Source organism: Brugia malayi (genome assembly GCF_000002995.4).
Source record: "Brugia malayi strain FR3 genome assembly, contig: Bm_v4_Chr2_contig_001, whole genome shotgun sequence".
Taxonomy (NCBI): Eukaryota; Metazoa; Nematoda; class Chromadorea; order Rhabditida; family Onchocercidae; genus Brugia; species Brugia malayi.
Window position 1 is genome coordinate 8,917,323 of NW_025062476.1, and position 22,531 is coordinate 8,939,853.

The following is a 22,531-nucleotide window of genomic DNA, read 5'->3' on the forward strand; positions in this document are numbered from 1 at the left end:
CGGAGCCTTTTTTCGATATATCATATTTTAAATTGATATACAATATATTCACTCAATGTTTCTTATTGTATTATGTAACAAATGTAAATGAAGAAATTCTGTAAGTTTCATCCGAAACTTTTATAAAAAATTTAATATCCAAAATTTACTCTATCCATTCCTTTACTTAATTTCTACTGTTATATTTTATGTTCTATCTCTTACATGTTTATTAATTCGGCATAAAGCAATGTATTATAGCAAAGCACGCATTAAGCTATAACAATTCCATTCATATGGCAGTGAAACAGCAGTAATAACACAGATAGAAGAGACAAGAAGAAGAGGCAGAAGGTTTGCTCTTGAAATTAGCATAATCAGCAGAATAATAATCTTGCACAGCAACCAAAAAATCTGAAATTTCAGAAATGAGGTTTCATTTATTCGGGGAAAGTGTTGATTCTTTTTATTGTATAATATTTGATCTGTATTGCAAAAGTGCGAAATAAATGCAACATAAGAAAAGCCTGAAGTGGACAATTAAAATACAATCAGATAAACATTGAATTAATCACACTAATAATTTGGATAAGGATCTAGGCATGTAGCTGTGAACAGACGAAATGTACCGAAAAAACCATATGCGGTAAGAGAAGGAAAGGTAGATTGGTGAATAATCCAATAAGTAAAATGAATGTGCATAAGATCCAGCAAAGTGTAAGCGCCCAAATTATAGTTACAACCAAACTGAAAAACGTAATTTATCTACCTTCCATTTGTTAAGTGACCCAAAAAATCCTAGCAATTCCGAGCGTCCTAGAGCAGGGTTTTAATTTTTAAAAAATCTCGTTTGGAATTTATAAGAATCTTTTGCAGATAACAATTCAAACTGTAAAAATGCGTAAGTTCGAAGAAGTTTAAGTAATTCCAGATCTTGTCGATGCAGCGACGATCTATTCTATCTATTATGAATTATTACAGGACAGTTAGGAATTAAAAACAATCGTTATTTAAAGTTTCCAGTAATAGAGAAAATTGTAGAACTTACCGGCTTTCTTGGTATTACGTAAGAGAGCAACTTACCGACTTTCGTAGTCATAAAAATCATGGAAATTCCGATGAAGTAAGACGGTATTTTCGATGAAATGACTACTTGCAAGCATTAGTTGTATTACAGCCAATATAGAAAGAATCTTCTTAGATGGAAAATATTCTGGCTCCAAATTAGGAGGTAATAATTCTTTTGTCTGTCTTTCTTTCTCCCTTCCTTTCTTCCAGTAATTCAGCTGGTTTTCATGCATCATAATTATATTTTTTACCATATTAGCACTTAAATTGTAGTGAATTTCAAGACATCTATGTTTTAAAAAAGATCAGTAAATGTTTTTAGCAAAAATGAATTTTAATTGTAAACTCTGACTTGTGTTAGAAGGAATTTCATAATTTCAAAAAGTCCCGACTAAACAATGAAAACTTGCAACTTATTTCGGTTTAAACCGAAGTCTAATCCAATTTCACTTAATTTCCTTAGTTCATGTTTCGCGTTTTCTTGGTTTGTTTTTTCCATTTCCTTCTTGATAGATACTATTGGCATGTTACTGGAACTTATGTTTCCTACATTTCCCTATTATCTAAAATCTGATTACAAAATATCATTAATCACTGAATTTAAAAATAAGCAGGCACATCAAGTAAAGAGTTGAATAATGAGAACTGTTCCATCAGCGAAGTTTTTTTTCATCGGAAATTTGATATTGTAACCATTTGGAATGCTTTGTTTCAATGTCATAGTTTATATGTTTAGGCAGACTTCCTAATGTAAACAAATATTTCCTAAACTGTCCAAAAACATATCGGAATTTTGAAATCAACTAATCTTTACAGTTTTTCAACTTTCAGTATCTTCAGGATATGGTATTTGTTTCAAGTTCGGTTTGGCGGAATTATCTTCTTTTTATCTCCTTTTCAATAAACTTTGAAAAAATGATCATTTCCAGTCCTTGTTTGCCGCACTTGAAGCTTTGCACTTTTGAAGTTAACCTTGGATATTATTTTTTTTAATTTTACTATCCAAGCTAGTGAGGTTATTTCAGCATTTTGTAGCCTTACTTATAATTAAAAATATCATGCTTGTGCAAGTTTCATAAAAATATGAAAGTTTCAGCCTGCAGTAGATGGTGCGGGTGCAGTAAACGTTCCATAATAACAAATTTAATCCTTTGTCTTGGACCCAGATTTTCTGAAATGAATTCATTTTTCGTTTATTAAACTCCCCATATTGTCCAGGTTTAACACTGAAATTTTAATCTGCTTTGAACCTTTCAATTTTTTAGTTAAATTGGATGAGTAAGCAACAAATTATTTCACAACTGCTGCAATCTGATCAAAAATCCGTCTTGAGTATACATTCCTAATAAAATTGCAGCTCTGGTTTAACCTTACCGCTAATCTTTGAGCATTAATTCTGAGTTCTTTATTATGGAAAGTATTTAGGAATCAGTTTCACAAAACTGAATCAGTGAATAAGCATAGTACTAATTTTTGGATAATTAGGTGTCAGCTATAAATTCCGGCATTTGAACAAAATATAAAATATTGGATCTAGTATTGATCTGATCGCAATCTAATTAAAGTTTTTCTAATTTAATTAAAGATGGTAACCGTAGCAGATAGTGACGAAATAGATGTATGTTTAAAACCGAATCATGAATTTTCGTTACACTGAGCTAAGCGACAAATTAATAGCAATTTTTTTCAAGCATATTTAATTTTACAATAATCAGAAGTCTTCAATTCCAAAAATATAAGTTCCAAAATTTGGAATGAATGAAACAAAGTTGACAGTTAATCAGAGTCTTGAAATAAGTGAACGATATCCGAACTGAAAACTAGAAATAGTAAGGCAGGAATGATGCATGATTTCCCTCATTTACATTTCTCTTCCCTCACATAAAAAAGAAAAACCGAATAAGTACCGAGAGTTCTGATCTTTCAGTTCTTAAACTGCAAAGCCATACATGAATCACATGCGGTCCGTAATGCAAAAGGACCCAAAAGTATGGTTTTTGTTCGCCCAGGATATTTTTCTTTTTACTTCCCAACTATTCACTTCTATTTCCTTCGACCTTTTCACTCCTGTTAAAATGCTGTAGTGCAGATGCCTCATTCTTCTTTCTTGTAATAAGTAGATAATTATAACATCAATTGCCAAACAGGTCACGCACACACCTTAGCCACGTTTTTCGTTTTTCTCCATATTTAATGCTTTTGATGCTAAGACAAAACTGACCGTATAAACTGAAAACTGACTTAACAAATTTAGTTCTACTTGTACTACGCATTCTAATATTTCAAACCTACGATGATTCAACAATTCCATGCGCAAAATACTATCAAAAAACGCAGCCAATTTAGCGAATAAAAAGAATGAAACAACATTTCTCGTTCCAGAATAGGTGGTATTCAAACTAGCCCTCCTGCTCATCCTTGTGTCACTCCTTTTTATCGATCAAAAGCACCGGTAATAGCAAACATAGGTTATATTTAAGTATGGTTATCAAAAGAAATTTAATAGTGAACCTGAATTACTTTCAACAAAGCAGGTAATGACATGCAACATCGCAGTTTACAAGACAATAATTAATCATTGAATAATGAAACAAGGATGAGAAAATGCAAGAAGAATTGAAAAACCAAATTTGTCAAAAACTAATAGATTTAGAAAAGTTACAAAGTAAACGAATGGAAAAGTCTTAACGAAAATATTTTGTTAACGTAACATCAATATAATGCAACGAGAAAAAGAGAGGAAACTTGTCTAGATTTCGATTTCAAAAAAAAATCCTAAAATTCCTATACTACATATTAGTTCAATTTCAATCCCCAGTATTTCTGACTCGAAGTATATAACCTGTGTAAAACATTAGGCATAAGAACAGAATATGTCATAATTCCTGGAATTAATGATATTAAAAAAGACTATCTGAATTATAAATTTTACTTTCTGCAATGTTATTTTCAGAAAGACTTCAACTGTAAGTTCAATCTTACCAGTAAAAACTCGAAGTGATCAATAACCACTTCCTAACGAATTCTGAAAGGCTGATTTTTTTTCACTTAGAATGTGAGAGAACAGAAAGGAAACATAGCAATATAAAGTCACATGCAACTGCTTTCACTGAAGGCTATCAAGAAATTAGAACTGAACAAAAATAGGGTCTAATCACAATAAATATGAGACAAAAAGTAACAATGGCTACTAAGTAAAAAATAGTGACTGCAAAACATGAGTCAAAAATTAAAACTGGATTGCAATTACACAATGTTTGGCTTCTCACCACGTGCAAATATTGCATCTCGTCCAACCTGTACTACCGCTGGATGATTCTGTGTTTGTTTCGCGTTTAAATTAACTGTATAAACAGCACGCTGATAGCGATTCCGAAAAATACCATCATAGATTAAACCATCGTCCCATTTCACCTTGATCTTCAATAACACTCTACTTAATAATAACTAAAACTTTTTATCCCATTAAGGATAAAAAATTCCGGAAATGTGTCACTAAAGCTGACATCCCTCTTCTTCTAAGCTTTCAAATCTCCTTTCATTTAAACCAAAGATATGCTAGTTTACACATACAAATTTTTTACGCATATATATATATATATATATATATATATTTACACATATATATTGATTTCTATGAACTCAATTTTTTAAGACTAACATAATATTACATTTTGTTGAATGCTCTGTCACTTAATGATGTAAGAAAAACTTTCCTTACTCCTTTGAAAAATTCTCATTTCACGTAGCACCTATCAAGAGACAGTGAAATGTGAAACGGTGATCAGCAATTCAATTATATTCCTCCAGTACTTTATAAAATTAAAAAGACTCATAGAATATTTTTCCATCTAAAGACTCAAACGTATGTAAAAACTCCATTCACAAAAATCCTTCAGCATTCATATAAAAACAACGAACTTTAGCTCCAGGCACGTGCCATCCATTGCATTTAAACCGGGAGCATTCACATTCGACAATATCTTCTGATGGCAAATCATCACTCCAGTTACGATCCATAAAATTTACCGTACAACAATCATGATATTCAATACTGGAAACCGTTCCTTTCAGTAAACGACCAGAGTCACCCAAACACACACGAACGTTATCACCAACTGATACTGCTGATGTATTTACTTCACCTGTTAATTTCGGGATGAAACTAGTTTTTGATTTATTTATCGCATAAATCTCATACAAAGATTTTAAAATTAAAAATACTACTGCAACAGATTCTTAAGAATTACTGCATTCTACCATATAGTAAAATAGGACTTGGTATTCAGTAATGAATTTTTCTTAAATTCGAACCAACCGTCATTATGTTCAGGACAGACAGCAACGGTAAGGTCTGGCCAGTTCCGGAATTCGAAAGAAACACCTGCTAGACGACCACATGTTGCATGAAAGAGTGTATCATCGCACGAAAGACATTTCAATAATCCTAAAACATTAACTTATAAAATTTTGCAATCGACCTGCCATCAGAATGAAGTCATAACTTTTTTGATCAACCAATCAAAACATCTAGATTCACATGAAACTATTTATTCACCTTCGCGCGAATGCAAGCAAAACTCGCACTCAAATTTGCCTCGTTCACAATTTTCGCCGAAGGCTCCCATATATTCCTTGTTCATAAGATCTGGATACTTGTTCGGCGCGCAAAACTTTGGTGGTGGTAAAGTATATGCTGATGTTAGTTTTACTGGATCCAAAAAAACTGTACGACGATTTAACAACGCACAAATAACATGGACAAACTCCCCTTCACTCTGAAGGTAAGACTGAATCAGATAAGACGAAAACAATTAGTCTTTTTACTCATCTCTCTTTCTACTAACAAAATTTCAGATTACTTGTTTAATACATAATTTAGATTTCTTGATAGTCTCTATAACTTCAAAACTAATTTAAGAAAGCAAAACTATCTCAAAAACCCAAAATCTAAAGATTAAATATTACTAAAGACGGTAAAGAGCAAACATTTTCACAAGGTATCAGAGCGCCCCCACGCAATTCGCATAGGTGACAACTTGCTGAACGCAGTGCCAAATCATCTCGTTGCCTACAACGTACACATCTCCACTGAGTTATATCTGGAATATAACCAAGAATTTAATTAAAAATTTAATTTAAAAAAAATGCAACCAAAGAGAAATTAATAACAGATTAGAACTAATCAAATTTAGGAGAAAAAGAAGAAAAAAATGGGCATCAATCAAGCTTCAACAGTGTATATTTCTGAATGCTATCCTGGAATATAAATTTCCATTCCAAATAGATATAGATCATGAAAACTAACCATTAGGAATATTTCCGATTGGATAGCAACCTTCATGTACAACTACAAAACAGTTTGCGCATTTAAACAATCGGTCATCACAGGCAGCATCATCCTCATTTATATTATACGTTTCAGGATTCATCTTCGCATAATATGCACGTTTTACAAGACGCTGAGATCTGAAACACACTACCTGAAGCAAACTGCTCTAAATTCCAAACGCAAGACTGCTAATGTTCTAAAAATAACTGCAATCCAATTCTATGCATAAAATTAAAGTAACATAATACAACCTAATCTTTTAAACAATTTCTTCAAACTGAAAATCTCGAAAGAAATCACAACTCACGTCAGCGGCAAATTTTTTTTCTTCTCCATTAGTGGTCTTGGTACAAAATACTGACATACAGAACAGTGCGGTGTTTCATAAGCATGACGAATATTAAACTCCTTTTCAGCGTAGAGGCTTCCGGGTAGATTTGACCATAAATCTCGGACCTGAAGAAAAAACTTTCATATTTCATAAAAGAACTAGTAAACTATGAATACCTCGAAAAACAATACGAAAAAATATAAAAAAATACGCTGAAAATCACTTTCCATTAAAATTTAGTTATGGCTTCTTCAGAAAATATCGAAACATTTTATTCTATATTATATACAACCAAGTATATTCATAGAAGCTCATTGGGATTACCTCCTTTTTCCATTTGTTGTTTACAATCATATTTGAAGCCACTGCTGACACCTCCTGCTGGTAACCATTCATATCACCATTAAATCCTTAAATATTAGTACCAACTTGTTCTAAAAACAACAATTTTCAAAATTGCAAAAAAAAAAAAAAAAAAATGTAAATCAGAACACCAGATAAAATCTCGCAGGCATACCAGAACTTCCTGTACGGATACCTTCTTCAACATGCGGCCCACGTGCACCACCACTTTTCTGAGTTTTTCGACGCTTCTTCCTTTCTACTGCTTTCTCATCATATACTGGTTGACGTTTTGAGCTTGTCACTCTTTCTAAATTCAATAAAATATTTGAGGTCAGAGGGGGACGCAAATTTAAGTTTATTTATCCTCGAGCAAAACTACTACCAAAGATTATCCAGAAGATGTCAGAAAACTAATCGGTTTTGACAGATCGCCACCTACAACTTCAGTGAAAACAAGTTACTTCTTTCTTTGGCAAGTCGTTCTCCGTACCAATACTGGTACCACTCATCATATTCAGCAGCTCGATATGTCTTCATAAATGGTCGCATATCAATTTCAACACTGTCTGAACGGCAGCCACACACCAAAGCATTCTTGCCTTAAAAAAAAAAAATCAATGTTCCCTATTGAAAACAACAAACTTAACAACTTCGTCACCATTTGAAAGCAGAACGAACTACAAAAATATAATTCAGTATTACACAGATACTTAAAACATTAACCAAAATCAATCCATCGATCGGATCCAAAATTTGTTGACTCTGCACAATTATAGCCAATATTAAAACCCATGTGGTATCCCTGTAATGGCTCAAATCGAAAGAGGAAAAAATAAAAAGCTGAACTCGCGGTTAATTTTTAAATAAAAGAAATACAAATTAAATAAACGAAAGATACAATACTGATCAAATAAAAATATATAAAAGTACATCAAAAAATAAAAAATCTCCTTCGAGTAATATATATATTTGTTTCATTATCAAGTTTTTATTATATTTCTAAAATTTCAAATTTTATTTCCATTGAAAATCTTGCACAGTCAACAGCAACTCATACTCGTGGAAATGTAATTATGAATTCATTTGCATACTGAACCATTGTTCCGTATCTGATATTGTTTTTTCGTAATACATGTGGAGAGATCATGAATGTTTTGTGGCGTAGAAATGATTTACATGTTTTTGCTGCGGATGGGAAACACTGCGCAGCGAAACGTTCAAAACGACTCAACGAATCCGTAGCTATAGCATACCAGAACTGAAATAATCACAAGCTGAACATCAGGAAGCAACATTGTACGAGCTTGGAACTGTGATTAAAATTGCAGCCATTATGATTCCATTCAATAACTCTGAAGCACAAAAGTGTCCAATATATAATATTTAAAGTGAGTAAAAGTAATTCTTACTCTAATTCAACCAAATATTTGAAAAAATATCGTTGAAAGTTTAAAAAAAAAAAACTAGTGACAACAGTCCTTTCTGGAGTCAGATGTACGAAACATTAAGCATTAAAGCGAGTTAAGAAAATTGCCCATGCTATCCGACATCAACCATCCAAACAAAAAACACTCATATAAAATGGGAGATATGTTTCAATCAATAATGAACTTTGAGAATATTAATGGAAAGTTGAATACAATGAAATAAATACAACGATGGTACTACGATTGATACTAATGATAAATGACCTTTGGTTTACCAAAATGAACATAATTGATGGAATAAAGATCCATGTCTTCGGGATGCCATGGAAATGTTGTTTTCCACATGCCGAAATACAAATAAACCGTATTCACTCCTTTGATTTTGACCTGAAATCATAAAACCTACAGTAATTATAATGGAACTTTAACAAAAAAAATGTGCAAGTTGAAATTTAATAATATTTGCTGAAATCTCTATTCATTCAGCAAGAAAATGATGAAAAATGAACCAGGCGCCCACCCAAAATTCAACAACTCACACTGACTGGGTGACTGCTTTTGTATGGTTTCGATAAGTTGCATATCAGCTCAGCATTCCGGAAATAATTCTTAACAACTGAATTATTAAACGAAGGTTCTCTGACAAAATATCATCTAACTCTAGCTATAATGACCAAAGAGTTATTAAATACAATTCTTGAAAAATTAAGAAAATTACTTACTCCACTGCTATCTAGCATATCAAGAACCGTGCCCAAACGATTCATATTGAATTCTCTAAGATTTTCATCACATATAGTCCCCGGTGAATCAGCACCATAAACCGGTTCCCCTTGTAACACATGTTTCCAATAATATCTGAATTTTTTGAGCTTTTAAAGAATTTAGTTTTATATGATATATCTAAAATGTATGTGCAACTTAAAATTTAAGATGATGAATTCTTGGTTCTCTTATAAAATCCTCGTTTCAAGAAAAAGACATGCTATAAAAGCAATTATAGTTTTATACTTTTCGAGCTTAAGAAAAAAGTAAAGGCCACATTCATAAGTCATAGTCATAAACTTACTTTTCAATCTCCTGCGGTGGTAAATCACCCTTTGGAAAAGGTGATTTCTTTGCAAGTGCTCGAAATTCTTGTACAGTAATTGATCTTCGATATAACCTATTTGTTTTAGTATATACTCCAGCATTCCCTTCTATTTTTTCTTTAACTGGCCTGAAATTTTAAGTTTTGACCTAGCAAATTAATTGTTTAAAACAGATAAAACATTAAAGAAAAGACAGAAAAACATTACTGATCGATGACATAATTGTCGACGTCAGAATAGTCGCCTGATTTCCTTGCATAGAATTCCGGCGGAGGTACGATCTAAACAGGAATATGTAGTAAAAAAATATAATTGAAAACTGAAATACAAATGTCAAAGTCTAAGTTTATAATACAAGGTAATAACATGTTTATAATGCAAGGTAATAACATATTTAGATTTCAACAGCGATATGTTGCTAATTGAATATGCCCATCTCAATGGAGATAAGTAAGAACACTGTCTTCGTAATTACCGACTGTTGCTAGATGATTCAACAGTTATATAAAAGCTTAACCTTTGACCAACAAAATGCTTGGGGTATATAATGCATATCTTCTGTAATAAGCAAGTGATCTATGCCATGAGTGCACAGAAACAAGAAACATATATATGCAGGCATACACATACAGACATATACACACACACACACGCACATATATATATATCATACATTAGTAACGGTGCCGTTGGGAAGCCAACAGCTCTTCCCTTGCGAAACAATTCTTTTTTCTCGCATACCTCCACTTTACTGATCCACCCTTTTCATTACTTAATAATTCCTTCGAAGTGTTGGGAGTTTATACTAAATGTCACGAATAGAGTAGCAGTCAGACCTTGAATTGAATAAAAATTTTAGTAACAGATAGACTTGTAATGAATGATAATTTTCGAAGATTATATACCTTCCTATTTCAGATTGGAAAACAGTTAAGCAGAAACCAGACAAGTGGACTAATATCATAATTGGAAGAGGCAGAAATGTTTAAGAACGGAATCAAATAATGCCATCAACTGTCGACGTTTTTTTACGTGTTATTTGATTAATAAAATGTCAGCTCTACCAGAAACCATAGTATGTAGAATTCATAGTCTATTAAGTGCTTCATTAAGATATTTGTAAGAAGTTATTACTCTTTGCACTGTTGTTTTAAATGATCATTAGCTAACTGTTTGTACTGTAAAACATCATTTGCTATTGCCAAAATGCGCTCTTCCACATTATCAAAGGAAGTATGCATTAATTGCTCTTATAGCTGTAGTCCGGTTAGAAGCACAGTCACAGAGAAAATGTGTTTATTAATATCAATGAATTCCGCAGATGAAACAAGTGATGTTTACCGGTACGAGCAATTAATCATTATCTTATTTCGTACACAGTCACACATCTGTGCTTCACTTATATACATATAGAAAGAATAATGAAGTAACTCTGCTGATATCTTACTCTTGGAATCTGGAAAATTTGAATGCTTTCATATAAAAAAACTTGAATCCAAATTGATGTCGTATCAAAATTTCACTACGAAAGTACCACACTTTCTTTTCAATCCCTACAGCCCTAACATTGAGACAGCAATTATTTGAAGAAAGATAAAAAAACTGGTATGACAACTTTTCCTATATTACCTCTAAATAATAATTATTTAAGATACATCTCAGAGGCTGCTTTTTTTTTCATGCTTAAAGCATTGCTTCTATCACTGGTTGGATGTTGCTAGTAGTGTGTGGTGGATCGATATTGGAACGATAAAGCATAGTGCCTATGAAGCATTTACACACGACTGATGAAGCATTTACACTGCTCAGAAATCATCGGACTATGCTGTTATTGTGGTCTGCATCTTCTACATCAAACTAAATGCTTCTTTTATTCGTGAGAATTCTCCCTAATGTTTTGCCGCACTGTATTTTTAAATATTATATCTTCATAAACGAAAAAGCATTGAAGCTACAGATAGTACTTAGAAAGATTTTAATGGCACTAAGAAATAAGAGAGATATGAAGCTGATACAGTTAGGAATTGAGGCATATGATATCAACATGAGATCTCAATTTTTTATAACCCAACAAAAACCTTCCAGAATGTAATAGAGAAAGATCATCAGGTCCAAACATAAGATGGCTATACATATCTGATAAGAGTTATTTTAAGTACTATTCATTTCCTAAAGACTTTTATAGTCAGGTCTGTTAAAATGAGGAATTAGACAAAAAGATTAGAACGAGAGAAGAGACTGAATCGTAGTCTCTGAACTTTATGTGAAAAAAAGTTGGAGATTTTCATGTAAGTGAGATTGAGGTAAATGGACTGAACGAAATGAGTAGATACTACAGACAATGGTAGAAATACATCCACTTAGAAACAATGGAAATAAGAACCTTTGCAATGCCGCAAACCAGATGAGCACGGTGTTGTTGTTCAATTTTATTGATTAGTGTCGGAAAATCGCGCATTTCTTCGATAGTCGGATAGAAAACAGGCACTTCAATGGTACCAGTGGGTGCAAACGATGGGTGATGCTGATTGTGGGCAGAGGTACTAGCGGCAGATGTATCCATGATTTGTGTCGTAAAAATCTGAAATTGGTAACAATCTTACGTTTAGAGGGAATTTTCAGTGTTTGACCACCTCACACTTCTAGTTTTGAAGCTAATCTCAAGTGACGACAGAACTACATGTTACAACGTATCGTTCGTTCAATTCGTTTAAATACAAAAGATGGATAATTTGGATCGTATATATTCGCTACTATCCAGTGATACTTCTTGAGTTTCTTGAAGGCATCAAATCATATTTCATGAAAGCAGACAACAAGAAAGTGTTCCATCCTCCAAACAAGTCATTTGATTAGTTTTGGATCTTGATCATAGGTTACTTGCGTTTCTAAGAAGTTTGCAATATGCAGGCATCGATACTTTATCATTACATGATTTTAATGCATAATTCTATCATATTATTACTAACGTCCCCAACATTCGTTAATGCATAATAAACTGATGTTAACTTCCTTCAGAGAATTTTGCTTTCTGGAATCAGTTTTGCAGCCCCTAACTTTCCGTACATATAGACTCTTTGACCTTTTATCTGTATCCTAATAAAAACAATACTTCACTTTTGTGTGAATAGTTTTTTTTTACACAAATTCATTTAAAGAATTTGAAACATTTTTCTAATTGTAATACAGCATACAATCGAACATCACTGCTAAGGACGAAAAAAAATCATCGATTCTTAAGAAGTAGCGAAAGTGGTTTTTCAACCAACTGAATTGCATTTTTCACTTGTTTCCTTCAATCTCTTTATTCGAATTTACACTTAATCAACTTATAAAAAGGTAAAATCATTCAACAATGTAAGAAAATTCGATAAATAAGGAGAAACTATGTAAGAAGAATATGATTCCTTTACCAGTAACCTTATCTATTTGATTATTTAGAAAAAAAAATAGTACTTCCGAAAAAAATTAGCCTAATCAGATCAAAATACCGACTTCATCTGATTCGATTAATGACAGATGAGCACCATCCATGAAACTCGAAGCTCAAGTGAAACAAAACTAATAACGATAATACTGTGCAACTGTCCTGCATACAAGCTGTATAATGTTTAAATTACATCTCCTCAGCCACATAATTCTAGCGACACTAGGAAGTTTGATATTTTGAAAAACAGATTTTAAGCTTCACAACTTCATAAATTACAAATTTATTCCCTGATATCCTAAGATAAGTTTTTCAAAAAAAAAATAAAGTTAATCTCATAAAAAGAAAACTCCCCAACCATCAAGTTAAGCTCAACCTCTGCCATATATGGACTCAAAAACTAATGCTGCCGCTCAGTCGAAGCAGAGACAAGAGGATCCCATAAAGTTGAAATACACATAGGAGAAACCAATATAAAACAGAGGTAGCTGGTGATGCCGATAAACGGAAAACTGAATCTGAATAACGACCAACAGATAGCTAACCCTATCCCGTCGCCAAATTTGAATAATCCAATCAATAATCGTGACATTTGTTGAACGAAAATTTAATGAAGAGGTAGGAGCAACCATCTACCTACCTTCAGTGAATCCCTCCCACCCCTAAAATTTCATCCCACTCTTCACTAACGAGTATGGATCACTTAACAACATTCAGCACCCGACGTCAACCGAACAGAACACGAAACTAATGCAGTTCGAAATAACCACCACGTACAGAGTGCCGTAAGTTGTGCAGTAAGTTGAATTCTATCACTCGGACACTACTCGCGACGCGCTATGCAACCATAATATCCTTCCTGTTAATTTTACCGCCTTACAACATCCCTATACTCTCCACCCTCATTCGAGGTTTCACACTGTGCACTGGTTGATCCGATCCAAGTACACTGTTTCGCTAGTCCTCAACAATGTAATTCCGGAACAATGAAGAATTTTACAGTATCCGTTTGAGCTACTTCATTCATTGACTTCGTGATCATTCGGATGCAATTAAAACAGTGTAGAGTGACAAAAACAATGGTTAAAATATACATTACTATAACAAAACTTATAAACAACAACGAAATGTAACGAAAGTTCTTCGTTCCACTGCACCTCGCTATATCTCAATTTCATCGGAAACAAATCAAGTCATGAAATACAATATTATTTGCTACCATTATCTGCTTGTAAAGCATCGATAATCATTTGAGATATTTGACCCGTCAACTCTTCATTTTTGAGCCTTGCCTGTGTACTCATTGTTCTGGATATATTGTCTTCTTGAGGAATGAAATATCGTCTGGAATATTTCAAAAAAATAAAATTAATCAAAATAAGAATCATCAAGCTAAGTAGGCAGAGAGTGAAAATGTGGAAAAATGACTGCTGGAAAACATGCACTAAAGTCCTGTTAACATCCAGAAATTCCTTAGATTTTTTACTTAAAATAAGGCAATATTTTACTTAAAAATAAGCAAAAATAGTCGACAAATGCTCATCTCGCAATGAAATAAATTTCATTATAACCAGAAGTGGTACCTGGAAATACCATTTAATATAGCTTTATGCCAGTCTCCACCAGTTTGATAAGCTTCATGGAGAACTCGTACTACACTTGTAAAAGGAAGGAAATGAAAGTTGTAAAGTCTGTAAAGTTTTTAGAGTTTATAAGTTTTGTTTACAGTCAAGCGATATAACATAAAATACCCAATAAATTCGAGACAAAAACAAATATTTTCCTCCATTGCTTTAATTCGCACTAAATCACAAAACTTATATAGATTCGCATGTCTAATATAGCCTATCATTATGATATCTCAAAATGCTTCGAAAAAAAAAATGGATTAAAAACTTTGAGTGAGTTAATTAACAATAATTAAAGCATACTTAAAGTGCTCGTTAAATGGTATACGCGCTGTACGGCAACCGCGCTTTCGAGCAGCACCAAGAGGCAACCGATTATCACGGCCTAAACATATCACATAAACTTCATCATTTAGTGGAGCTTGTATTACTTGCTGAGACCACCTGAAAATTATTCGTCATTGTAATGCATGCGAAAACATTATTGCTATCTATTATTTTCTGTTGTTTTAAAACTTCTATCTCTTGAATCCAGAAGAAATTAAACAATGAAAAGATCATATAAGCTATATACTTCGCAACATAAATGATATTTTCTTTGTTGTATAGACCAATTACATCTTCGTTTGTATACAGTGGCATAATTGTCTGATGAGAATACTGAGTCTTGAGAAATCTAAAAAATTTTCAATTCTTTAAATTTAGAAATTGCATTTTCGTCTCTCTACAGGGCAAAAACTTACTTCGTGACAGCCTCACAGTTCGGATTGTTTTCATCGTAGTTGACAATTGACAAATCAAATGGTTCTCGTCGTCGAAGATTTTCCTGATATCATTAACAGATACATTTTAAAAAAACCAAGTTTTTCATATTTGTTGTCAAAATCATCTAAAACTGAAACCTCTCTTTTTCCCTGAAACTGCACTACAAAAAAAAATTACATATTCAAAAAGTTTTATTACTAAAATGTTTCGAAAATTTACTTGTATAATGTATTCCAGTTGCGTAGCAAGACGAGACGAAAAGTCATCGAATTTTTTAGCAATAAACTGACAGTCCAAGACGATTCGTGGTTTTTCGTTCAGCCGTAAAGTCCTCCACATCGCAGCACCTTCGACATGCTTAATTCCTGTACTGACATACTATCAATTATCAATAGTGGCTTTTTTATTAAAGAGATTAAAGAAGATTTCGACTAGAGCTTGACCAGTTAATTGTTATGTCCTTTTTGGTGAAAACTACGCAGAGCATCACAATGTAGAATCTTCTTAATGCCAACCACACTGTACGGAGGACATTTTAGAACATTAGAAATCACTTCCACCAAAAAAAAAAAAGGAAAAAAAAAAAACTTTCACTAGCAATTTCTTAGGAACCAAGAGTATTATGAAGATAATGTAACCATTCATTACGTAAGAAACTTTTTCATATTTGCCAAATAGGCAAGAACCATAAAATGTATTGCGAAATTAAATTCCAACTTACTTCTTGCATTGCGTTCGAGATTAGAAGTTACCAATTCATACATCATTGGACCATAGCCCATCGCACCAGCATCAAACTTGGCACGCTGTAATCAGAAACTTCGGTAAAAAAAAAACTGAAAATAATCTTCTTAATGCAATAAAATTGGAAACAAAACTCGAGCAATAACTAAGTTTCTATATTAATGCCTTTTTGCCTCTTATAATAATGGAAGGCTTAATTTACAAATTCTTATAACAACCTATACCGTCCTTTCGACTACGTCATTATCGGTGATTTCCATCTGTTTTTTTTTTTTTTTTTTGCTTATCATTTTCATAAGTTCCACTTCTCTCATATAAATTTTTTTCCCTTGCTTTCCGCCTCACCTCCTACATGACTCCCTCCTATCCTACTATCCCAGTACTTGTAAACTTCAGTACAAAATACCTGAAAATCGAGTAGTGCACCTCGAGATTTCAAGATCGCCTTTTTTTTAGCTTCACGCATTTCATCGCGAAAGATGTGCTTTGCGTATGCTCGCAAATAGGCTACTCGATCTTCCGTTTTCTTTATTGTCATTAACTTTTGCCACTGTTTATCTCGCAAAATAGATGGTGGATGTGGCATCATCCATTCCATTATCTAACATGAAATTTGAATAGATTGAACTTTTACTTATTCCATAAAAAATTTGATTATTGGAGAGGAAAATAGAAACCAGGAAAAAATTAGTCCAAAGACGAAATTACTTCAACTTCTGCCACTATTTCATCAAGAAACTGACGAGAGTTTGAGTCTAGTGATGATAAAAACTCTGGTGATGGCCTCAGTTTTGCTTTTCCTTCATCTTTCAGTACATCATTACCGGCTGTTTCAGTGTAAAATGTTCTGCTAGAGCAAACATAAGTCGAGCAGGATAGACGGGAAATAACAAACGTTGCAAAGCTGTAAAAAATATGAATAGTATCTTAAGAATAAAGAAAGAAGAATAAAGCAATATGTACGTGCTAGTTTAACTACATGAGGTGATGCAGAGTTTGAAATTATTAAAGCATCACACGCCTTCTTAATGAATATGGACATTTGTAAATAATATTAATAAAATAATAATAAATAAACGTGGGTAATAATAAAAACGTGAATGATATTACCACTGGATGAATCCCAAACTTGACTTTCCATTCCAAACAAGAGGAATCTGTCCATTCCTGAAAAGAAACTGACTCATCCGGACTTCCGATGTCGAAAGTACCCGCGGGTTTACTACGGTGCAGTAGACTCTAGCAGCACAATATCGCAATGTATCCAAACACTATGCTAAATCTCAACTCTCAGTTTCTACTCCAGTTGTCATTCGCTAGAACCCTCAGTGTCAGCAGCATGCTTCCTTGCAAATTCTGGCAATCCCTGCCGTATCTTGGTTTCATATACTATTTTCATTTTCATTCCACTGTCATCTATTCTGATTAGACCCTATTTTCGTGCCAATTTGCCAAACTGAGTTCATCTTTGTAACAGTAGTGCAGTACCTGAGAGAGTTAGGTTGTTTTATGGTTTCATGTGGAAGACAAAAGATCAAGGAGTTAATGTGTTGCAAGCTAAAATTTCCCACTTTTTCTCTTTCTTTCTTATTTTGGGAACTTCTGCCCTTCACTAGACCATAACCGTAAAATAGAAGCATTTCATCTTACAGTTCATAACTTCTGTATTTCTCTTTTAGGCTTTAGCTGTGGTCAGCAGCATTTTATAGGTTAAAATTGATTATGAATTTTAATTTTATTCGAATACAGAGATTAGAAATCTTCAGAAAAACCTTCATTTCATGTGCAACTTGAAGTTCAAGTTCTCATTTTCAGTAGAACTGAGAAGAGATAAATTTTAAGTCACTTTCACTTTCAGAAACTTCACTATCATTGGCTGCCATCTATTCGCTCGCACAAACTTATAATCTGAAATATCTTTTCGCATTTTAAAGTTAATGCATTTGTAAAGAAACTGTAGTGTAACAATTGAAATTAATTTGGCGCTTGGTTTCTGTAACGACAAGTATATTTTATATTGATTTATGCAAGTTAAATATGTTAAATATAGAATAATTCTCAATAGTCTAAATTTTAGGAGGGTTATTTCAAAAATTCCGAAAGATTTTCATTCAATATTTAAGGATTAAAGAATTTCAACATTATCCCTGCCAACACTTTGCTGAAATTGTTCCAAACACTTTACTGTGTTTGAAACAGTTTCAGGAAAGAAAACGCGGTAAGTCGGATGAAAGACCAATTATTGGAGATTCGAAGGTGAAATCGTTCGAATTTATTTCATTTTCCATTTTCCATCCCATTTTTCCAGCGAAGAGGCTCTTAAGACTGTTTTGAGACGTCAGATTGATGAATGGAACATCAACATGGACTGAAATATGAAATGAGGTCCAATATCTTAGACACCTATTTATCACGGATCACTGATCATATCATTTAAAAAAGAATGACAATAACGGTAAGCGATGTTAGTGTATTTCCCGTCATATTTATTAATGGAAAGGACATTTCGCTTTCTTTTTTCGGTCTAAATCCAAATGTGCGTGAAGGTCACTGTTTCTTGACTCTTACTTTTGATCTTCTGACAGAAATTTGATTAACCAATATCAATCTCTAAATGCTTCATTAATTGCAAAACTCAATTGAGAATTCTTAAATTAGCAAAAAGTAAGCTGCAGTAAATATTCTGCGTCCACAAGCCTACTCTGGAGCACAATGAAATTCATAGTCTTAGTGAAATTAACATTATTTTCAAATGCAGAAGTTGGAAGTTCTATGTTTGTGGGACGCGATGCAGATGCTTCCCCATTGACAGGGGTCATTGAAATTTGCTAATACCATACACGCAATACATCACTCTACTCCATTGTTGTGTGGCGCATGCTAGGCTTTGTTTCTTCAGAAATGAATGGTGTAATGTCTCTTTCCTTTTCTCTAATCAGTGGTTGTAATCCTATTAATACGTACATGTACATACTATAGTGATATATTCAATAGCATTTATACTCTTTTAGACTTAACGGTAGATTCCTTGAAGGATTACTTATGTCAAATGCGAAAAGAGGAGAAATGAGTACCACAGATGTCGATGTAAATGCTAGGATTTTACCAGCTGTTGAAAGTGAAGAAGAAAGCAGCGATTCTGATAGAGAGGTAATTTCATCGATTTAATTCTTGGGAGCAATATTAACGAGGGATTTCTAGGACGATAAGTCTTACTTCAGTTTTTGTAAAGTTTTTTCTTCCTTTAAATAAATTGCCAGTCTTTCATATCCAGCAATATTTTTCATATCCAGCTCTTTAATTTCGAAAATTTTCGATGATTTGGAGCAGGAATTAGTTCGAGGATATTCTGCTATTTTCTCAATACGGTTTTTTAATTACAGTTACAAATCGCATTCGATGAAGGTCTGCTGAAGACTGATAAGCTGAATTATATTGTGGAAAAAAAGAGACCGATAATAAATAAAAAAGTATGATGTTTGACTCATTAAGTAAACTGGATCGAGTTAATAATGATGAATTCTTTTATATCATCCACTTGAATTTGTTGTTCTTCTAATGTCTCTTTGATGCAGGAAATTATGATTCACATTATATCATGCATACTAGTTTTTCTATTTGAAGGCTGAGTTGGAAGATAAAATTAAAAAACTGGCGATGAATTTGGCATGGTTAGAAACGCTAGATGTGGAAGTAAATAATGACTATCTGAATGAGAAAGTACTCAGTGACGATTTCGAACGTGAGATAATTTTGTAAGTTATTTTGTATCTTTTTTGCGTTTTACTATAAGTAATTCATTTCAAGTACTGGATGTTTCTGAATTGTAATGTCAAGTCTTAATAACTTAGATAACTTGTTATAGTTACAAGCAGGCTGAAAAAGCAGCACAAATAGCAATATCGCGACTGCGGGAAATGGGTGTAAGGATTTTTCGACCGACAGATTATTATGCCGAAATGGTAAAAAGTGACCAACATATGCAGAAGGCGAGTTTATTTTTTTGCATTGAATTCTGATTTTTTTTTTTCTTTTGATTAATGTTCTGATTTACCGAGGAACTTTTGGTAGAGTTAACAGTTCTTGCTGTTTTCTTCATTTCATTATTCATACATGTACGCTATTATATTATTAGTTATGTTGTCATACTCTTTGTAGATAAGGCAGCGTATGGCAGAAATTGAAGAAAGTAAACAAAAACTGGAAGCAATTCGTAGAATTCGTGAGGAAAAAAAGTTTGCAGCTAAGGTGCAAAAGAAGGCTGGTTTCATCAGTTGTTTCGTAATTAGAATTGTGGTTGGGCTCATAATTTGGTCATGTTTTTTCCTGCTTTACAATAGAGTTCGTGTATTTTACTTATTAATTCAGGTAATAGAAAGAAAACAGAGTGAAAAAAAGATTTTGGCAGAAGCAGTGAAGAAACATCGAAAGGGCGTAAAGTCGCATCTGGATGCCATGCTAAATAATGCAAGAAGAATACAGGATACTGAGGTTTTTCATTTCTACTATCAAGTTTTTGCAATAATGCTTGAATTTCTATAAAATCAGATTGCCATCTGAATTATGGCTTATATCAGGCAGTTTTCAAAGTTTTTATTTCTCACTGCAAGAAAAAGGTGGTTTTCAGGTTGGAATAAAGAGGTCAGAGAAAGGAAGAATGCGCGAAAAGAGTAAGAGATTTCGTCGAATGGCCCGTGATAAAAAGTTCGGCTTCGGCGGACAAAAAAAGAGGTCTAAGAAAAATGATAAAAATAGGTAGTAAATTCTTTAAAACATTTTTGGCCATTTTATGCTTTATGTTTTAATGAAATCATAAATGAATGAAAAAAGAAATATAAGGATGAAGTGTTTACAAATTTTTGCATGATTTTTTTTTTAGTTTTGAAGAATTTGCGACACCTGGGAGTCTAGCTCGTAGGCTCAAAGGACATCATTTTGGCACACATGTGTTGAAAAGTCGTGCAAAGCCGAGAAAAAGATGATCTTCATGTCTTTGTTTTTTGTCTAACACTAAAAAAAAAGATGCAACGTGTGTCGTTTACTTGACTTTAAACACAAACAAAACTATAGGAATTTCTTGTAGAGTCATAATTTTATTAAATGTTTTACAGTGACTTTTTCTGTTTATCCTTTCTCGTAGCTTTTCAGATTTTTTTATGAACTCTGAATAAAATTATTGCTTCTAAACGGTTTTGATGATAGTTTGTTAAGATTGGAATTATTGTTACTTGTACTTTTTGCTTTTATTTTTGTCAGTGGATAAACACTCTATAAATCCTTTCTTTTTTTTTGCGAAGTATAAACGCCTGAGACAGATATTTGAAAAAATTCTTGGTTTAAAGGAACAAAAACTTTTTTTTAAAAACTTTTCTTAATACTGTGGTAGTTTACAGCTTGGGACAAAGTAAGATTTTACAAGTTTGAAAGCCTGGTATTCATTTATTCTCAGGATATTAAACATTTATAAAACTTATTTGATTGTTTAGTTGACCTGATGTTGATTGATGGCAGTTACAAGATAGCAATAAAATAAATGTATTCTCGACTGCTTGATGATGGTTTTATTGAATTTCTTATGGGGATATATTATATTTATGGTTCTTTTTTCCGTAACATTTGGTAGTTTATTATATGCTAAAACAACGGATACGAGTGGAGGGTCGTACCAGGTAAGTTTGGCGGATATCTTTTTTTTGCAAAAGAATAAGAAATGATCATTTCTGCATAACTATCTCAAATATTGTGCTATGACATGGAGACGAATATTTAGTGAAGATTAAGGTACATACAAAAAATTTTATATCAGTGCCTTCAAACGTATGTAAACAAATTCATGGTGCTGGAAAGTAAATATCGCTGATGAAGCTTATTGACCACAAACGAGGTAGCCGGAAGTGACACATTTAATAGTGAGGTTTTTGCTTGCTTTTGAAGTTTCCCATTTAGAAATGGCTGATCTCTAATTCTTCTTGTAATATCTGCATTTTTGCTTGTACAAACTCAACTGCTTATTTTGCCGCCTTAGATTGTTTTGAGATTTGATTTTTCATGTTCATTAAATTGCAAAGCTCTGCAGAAAAGCTGATCTTGCCGTTTCGTTGGGCAGTTGTTTTGCTTCTGGTATATTCTTGTCGTCATGTTTCCTTGGGCTCTTGCCACACATTCGAAAACATGAAGAACATATTCGGAATATGTGGATCTCGACAGTTGGTCACACCGATTCATCTTCATATATATTTTTAAATTCGGAATTGGTTGTCTTAATGATCTTTCTTCTAATACTTTTCCTTGAAGAGGTAGGTTCAATTTTTGAAATATTCTATATTTTTTGATGCCCTTAACAAAAGTGCTCATTTTTGTATACTTACAAAACATCTGTTTTTACTGAGAATAA

The 22,531-nt window shown here is 33.0% G+C and overlaps 5 protein-coding genes across 8 annotated transcripts; 2 read left to right on the forward strand and 3 right to left on the reverse strand.

Annotated features, from left to right (window-relative positions):
- Window positions 1–234: 234 nt before the first annotated feature.
- Window positions 235–1,283, reverse strand: Bm13478 (Uncharacterized protein; the record flags this gene model as incomplete). The annotated part of the gene is made up of 3 exons (XM_043078974.1): window positions 235–393; window positions 609–726; window positions 1,063–1,283. The coding sequence occupies 3 exons, from the start codon at window positions 1,281–1,283 to the stop codon at window positions 235–237; spliced, it is 498 nt and encodes a 165-aa protein (XP_042934908.1).
- A 3,010-nt stretch (window positions 1,284–4,293) lies between these two features.
- Window positions 4,294–12,136, reverse strand: Bma-jmjd-2 (Uncharacterized protein; the record flags this gene model as incomplete). 2 transcript variants are annotated; one of them, XM_043078975.1, is made up of 18 exons in its annotated part: window positions 4,294–4,467; window positions 4,969–5,192; window positions 5,366–5,494; window positions 5,606–5,825; window positions 6,037–6,149; window positions 6,356–6,516; window positions 6,687–6,835; window positions 7,035–7,120; window positions 7,228–7,362; window positions 7,517–7,654; window positions 7,779–7,857; window positions 8,113–8,313; window positions 8,747–8,869; window positions 9,022–9,090; window positions 9,205–9,340; window positions 9,552–9,701; window positions 9,781–9,854; window positions 11,957–12,136. In XM_043078975.1, 18 exons carry the CDS (start codon window positions 12,134–12,136, stop codon window positions 4,294–4,296), a joined length of 2,541 nt encoding a protein of 846 aa, XP_042934909.1. The 2 variants fall into 2 exon arrangements, with proteins under 2 accessions (XP_042934909.1, XP_001900165.1); XM_001900130.1 differs by lacking the exon at window positions 9,022–9,090.
- Window positions 12,137–14,208: 2,072 nt separating this feature from the next.
- On the reverse strand, window positions 14,209–17,324 carry Bm10056 (Uncharacterized protein; the record flags this gene model as incomplete). Its single annotated transcript, XM_043078976.1, has 10 exons — window positions 14,209–14,344; window positions 14,584–14,691; window positions 14,932–15,072; window positions 15,203–15,304; window positions 15,372–15,454; window positions 15,613–15,758; window positions 16,115–16,199; window positions 16,544–16,738; window positions 16,846–17,041; window positions 17,248–17,324. 10 exons carry the CDS (start codon window positions 17,322–17,324, stop codon window positions 14,209–14,211), a joined length of 1,269 nt encoding a protein of 422 aa, XP_042934910.1.
- A 1,855-nt stretch (window positions 17,325–19,179) lies between these two features.
- On the forward strand, window positions 19,180–21,119 carry Bm2285 (Uncharacterized protein; the record flags this gene model as incomplete). Of its 2 annotated transcripts, XM_043078978.1 has the most annotated exons (8): window positions 19,180–19,287; window positions 19,521–19,607; window positions 19,762–19,892; window positions 20,003–20,126; window positions 20,296–20,397; window positions 20,506–20,628; window positions 20,765–20,892; window positions 21,017–21,119. In XM_043078978.1, the coding sequence occupies 8 exons, from the start codon at window positions 19,180–19,182 to the stop codon at window positions 21,117–21,119; spliced, it is 906 nt and encodes a 301-aa protein (XP_042934912.1). The 2 variants fall into 2 exon arrangements, with proteins under 2 accessions (XP_042934912.1, XP_042934911.1); XM_043078977.1 differs by having other exon boundaries at window positions 20,296–20,628.
- A 612-nt stretch (window positions 21,120–21,731) lies between these two features.
- Bm13114 (Uncharacterized protein) lies at window positions 21,732–22,439 on the forward strand (the record flags this gene model as incomplete). 2 transcript variants are annotated; one of them, XM_043078979.1, is made up of 3 exons in its annotated part: window positions 21,732–21,806; window positions 21,919–21,983; window positions 22,214–22,439. In XM_043078979.1, coding segments are annotated over 3 exons (366 nt in total), but the record flags the coding sequence as incomplete, so codon positions are not given. The 2 variants fall into 2 exon arrangements, with proteins under 2 accessions (XP_042934913.1, XP_042934914.1); XM_043078980.1 differs by lacking the exon at window positions 21,919–21,983 and adding an exon at window positions 22,015–22,046 and having other exon boundaries at window positions 21,769–21,806; window positions 22,214–22,380.
- Window positions 22,440–22,531: the final 92 nt, after the last annotated feature.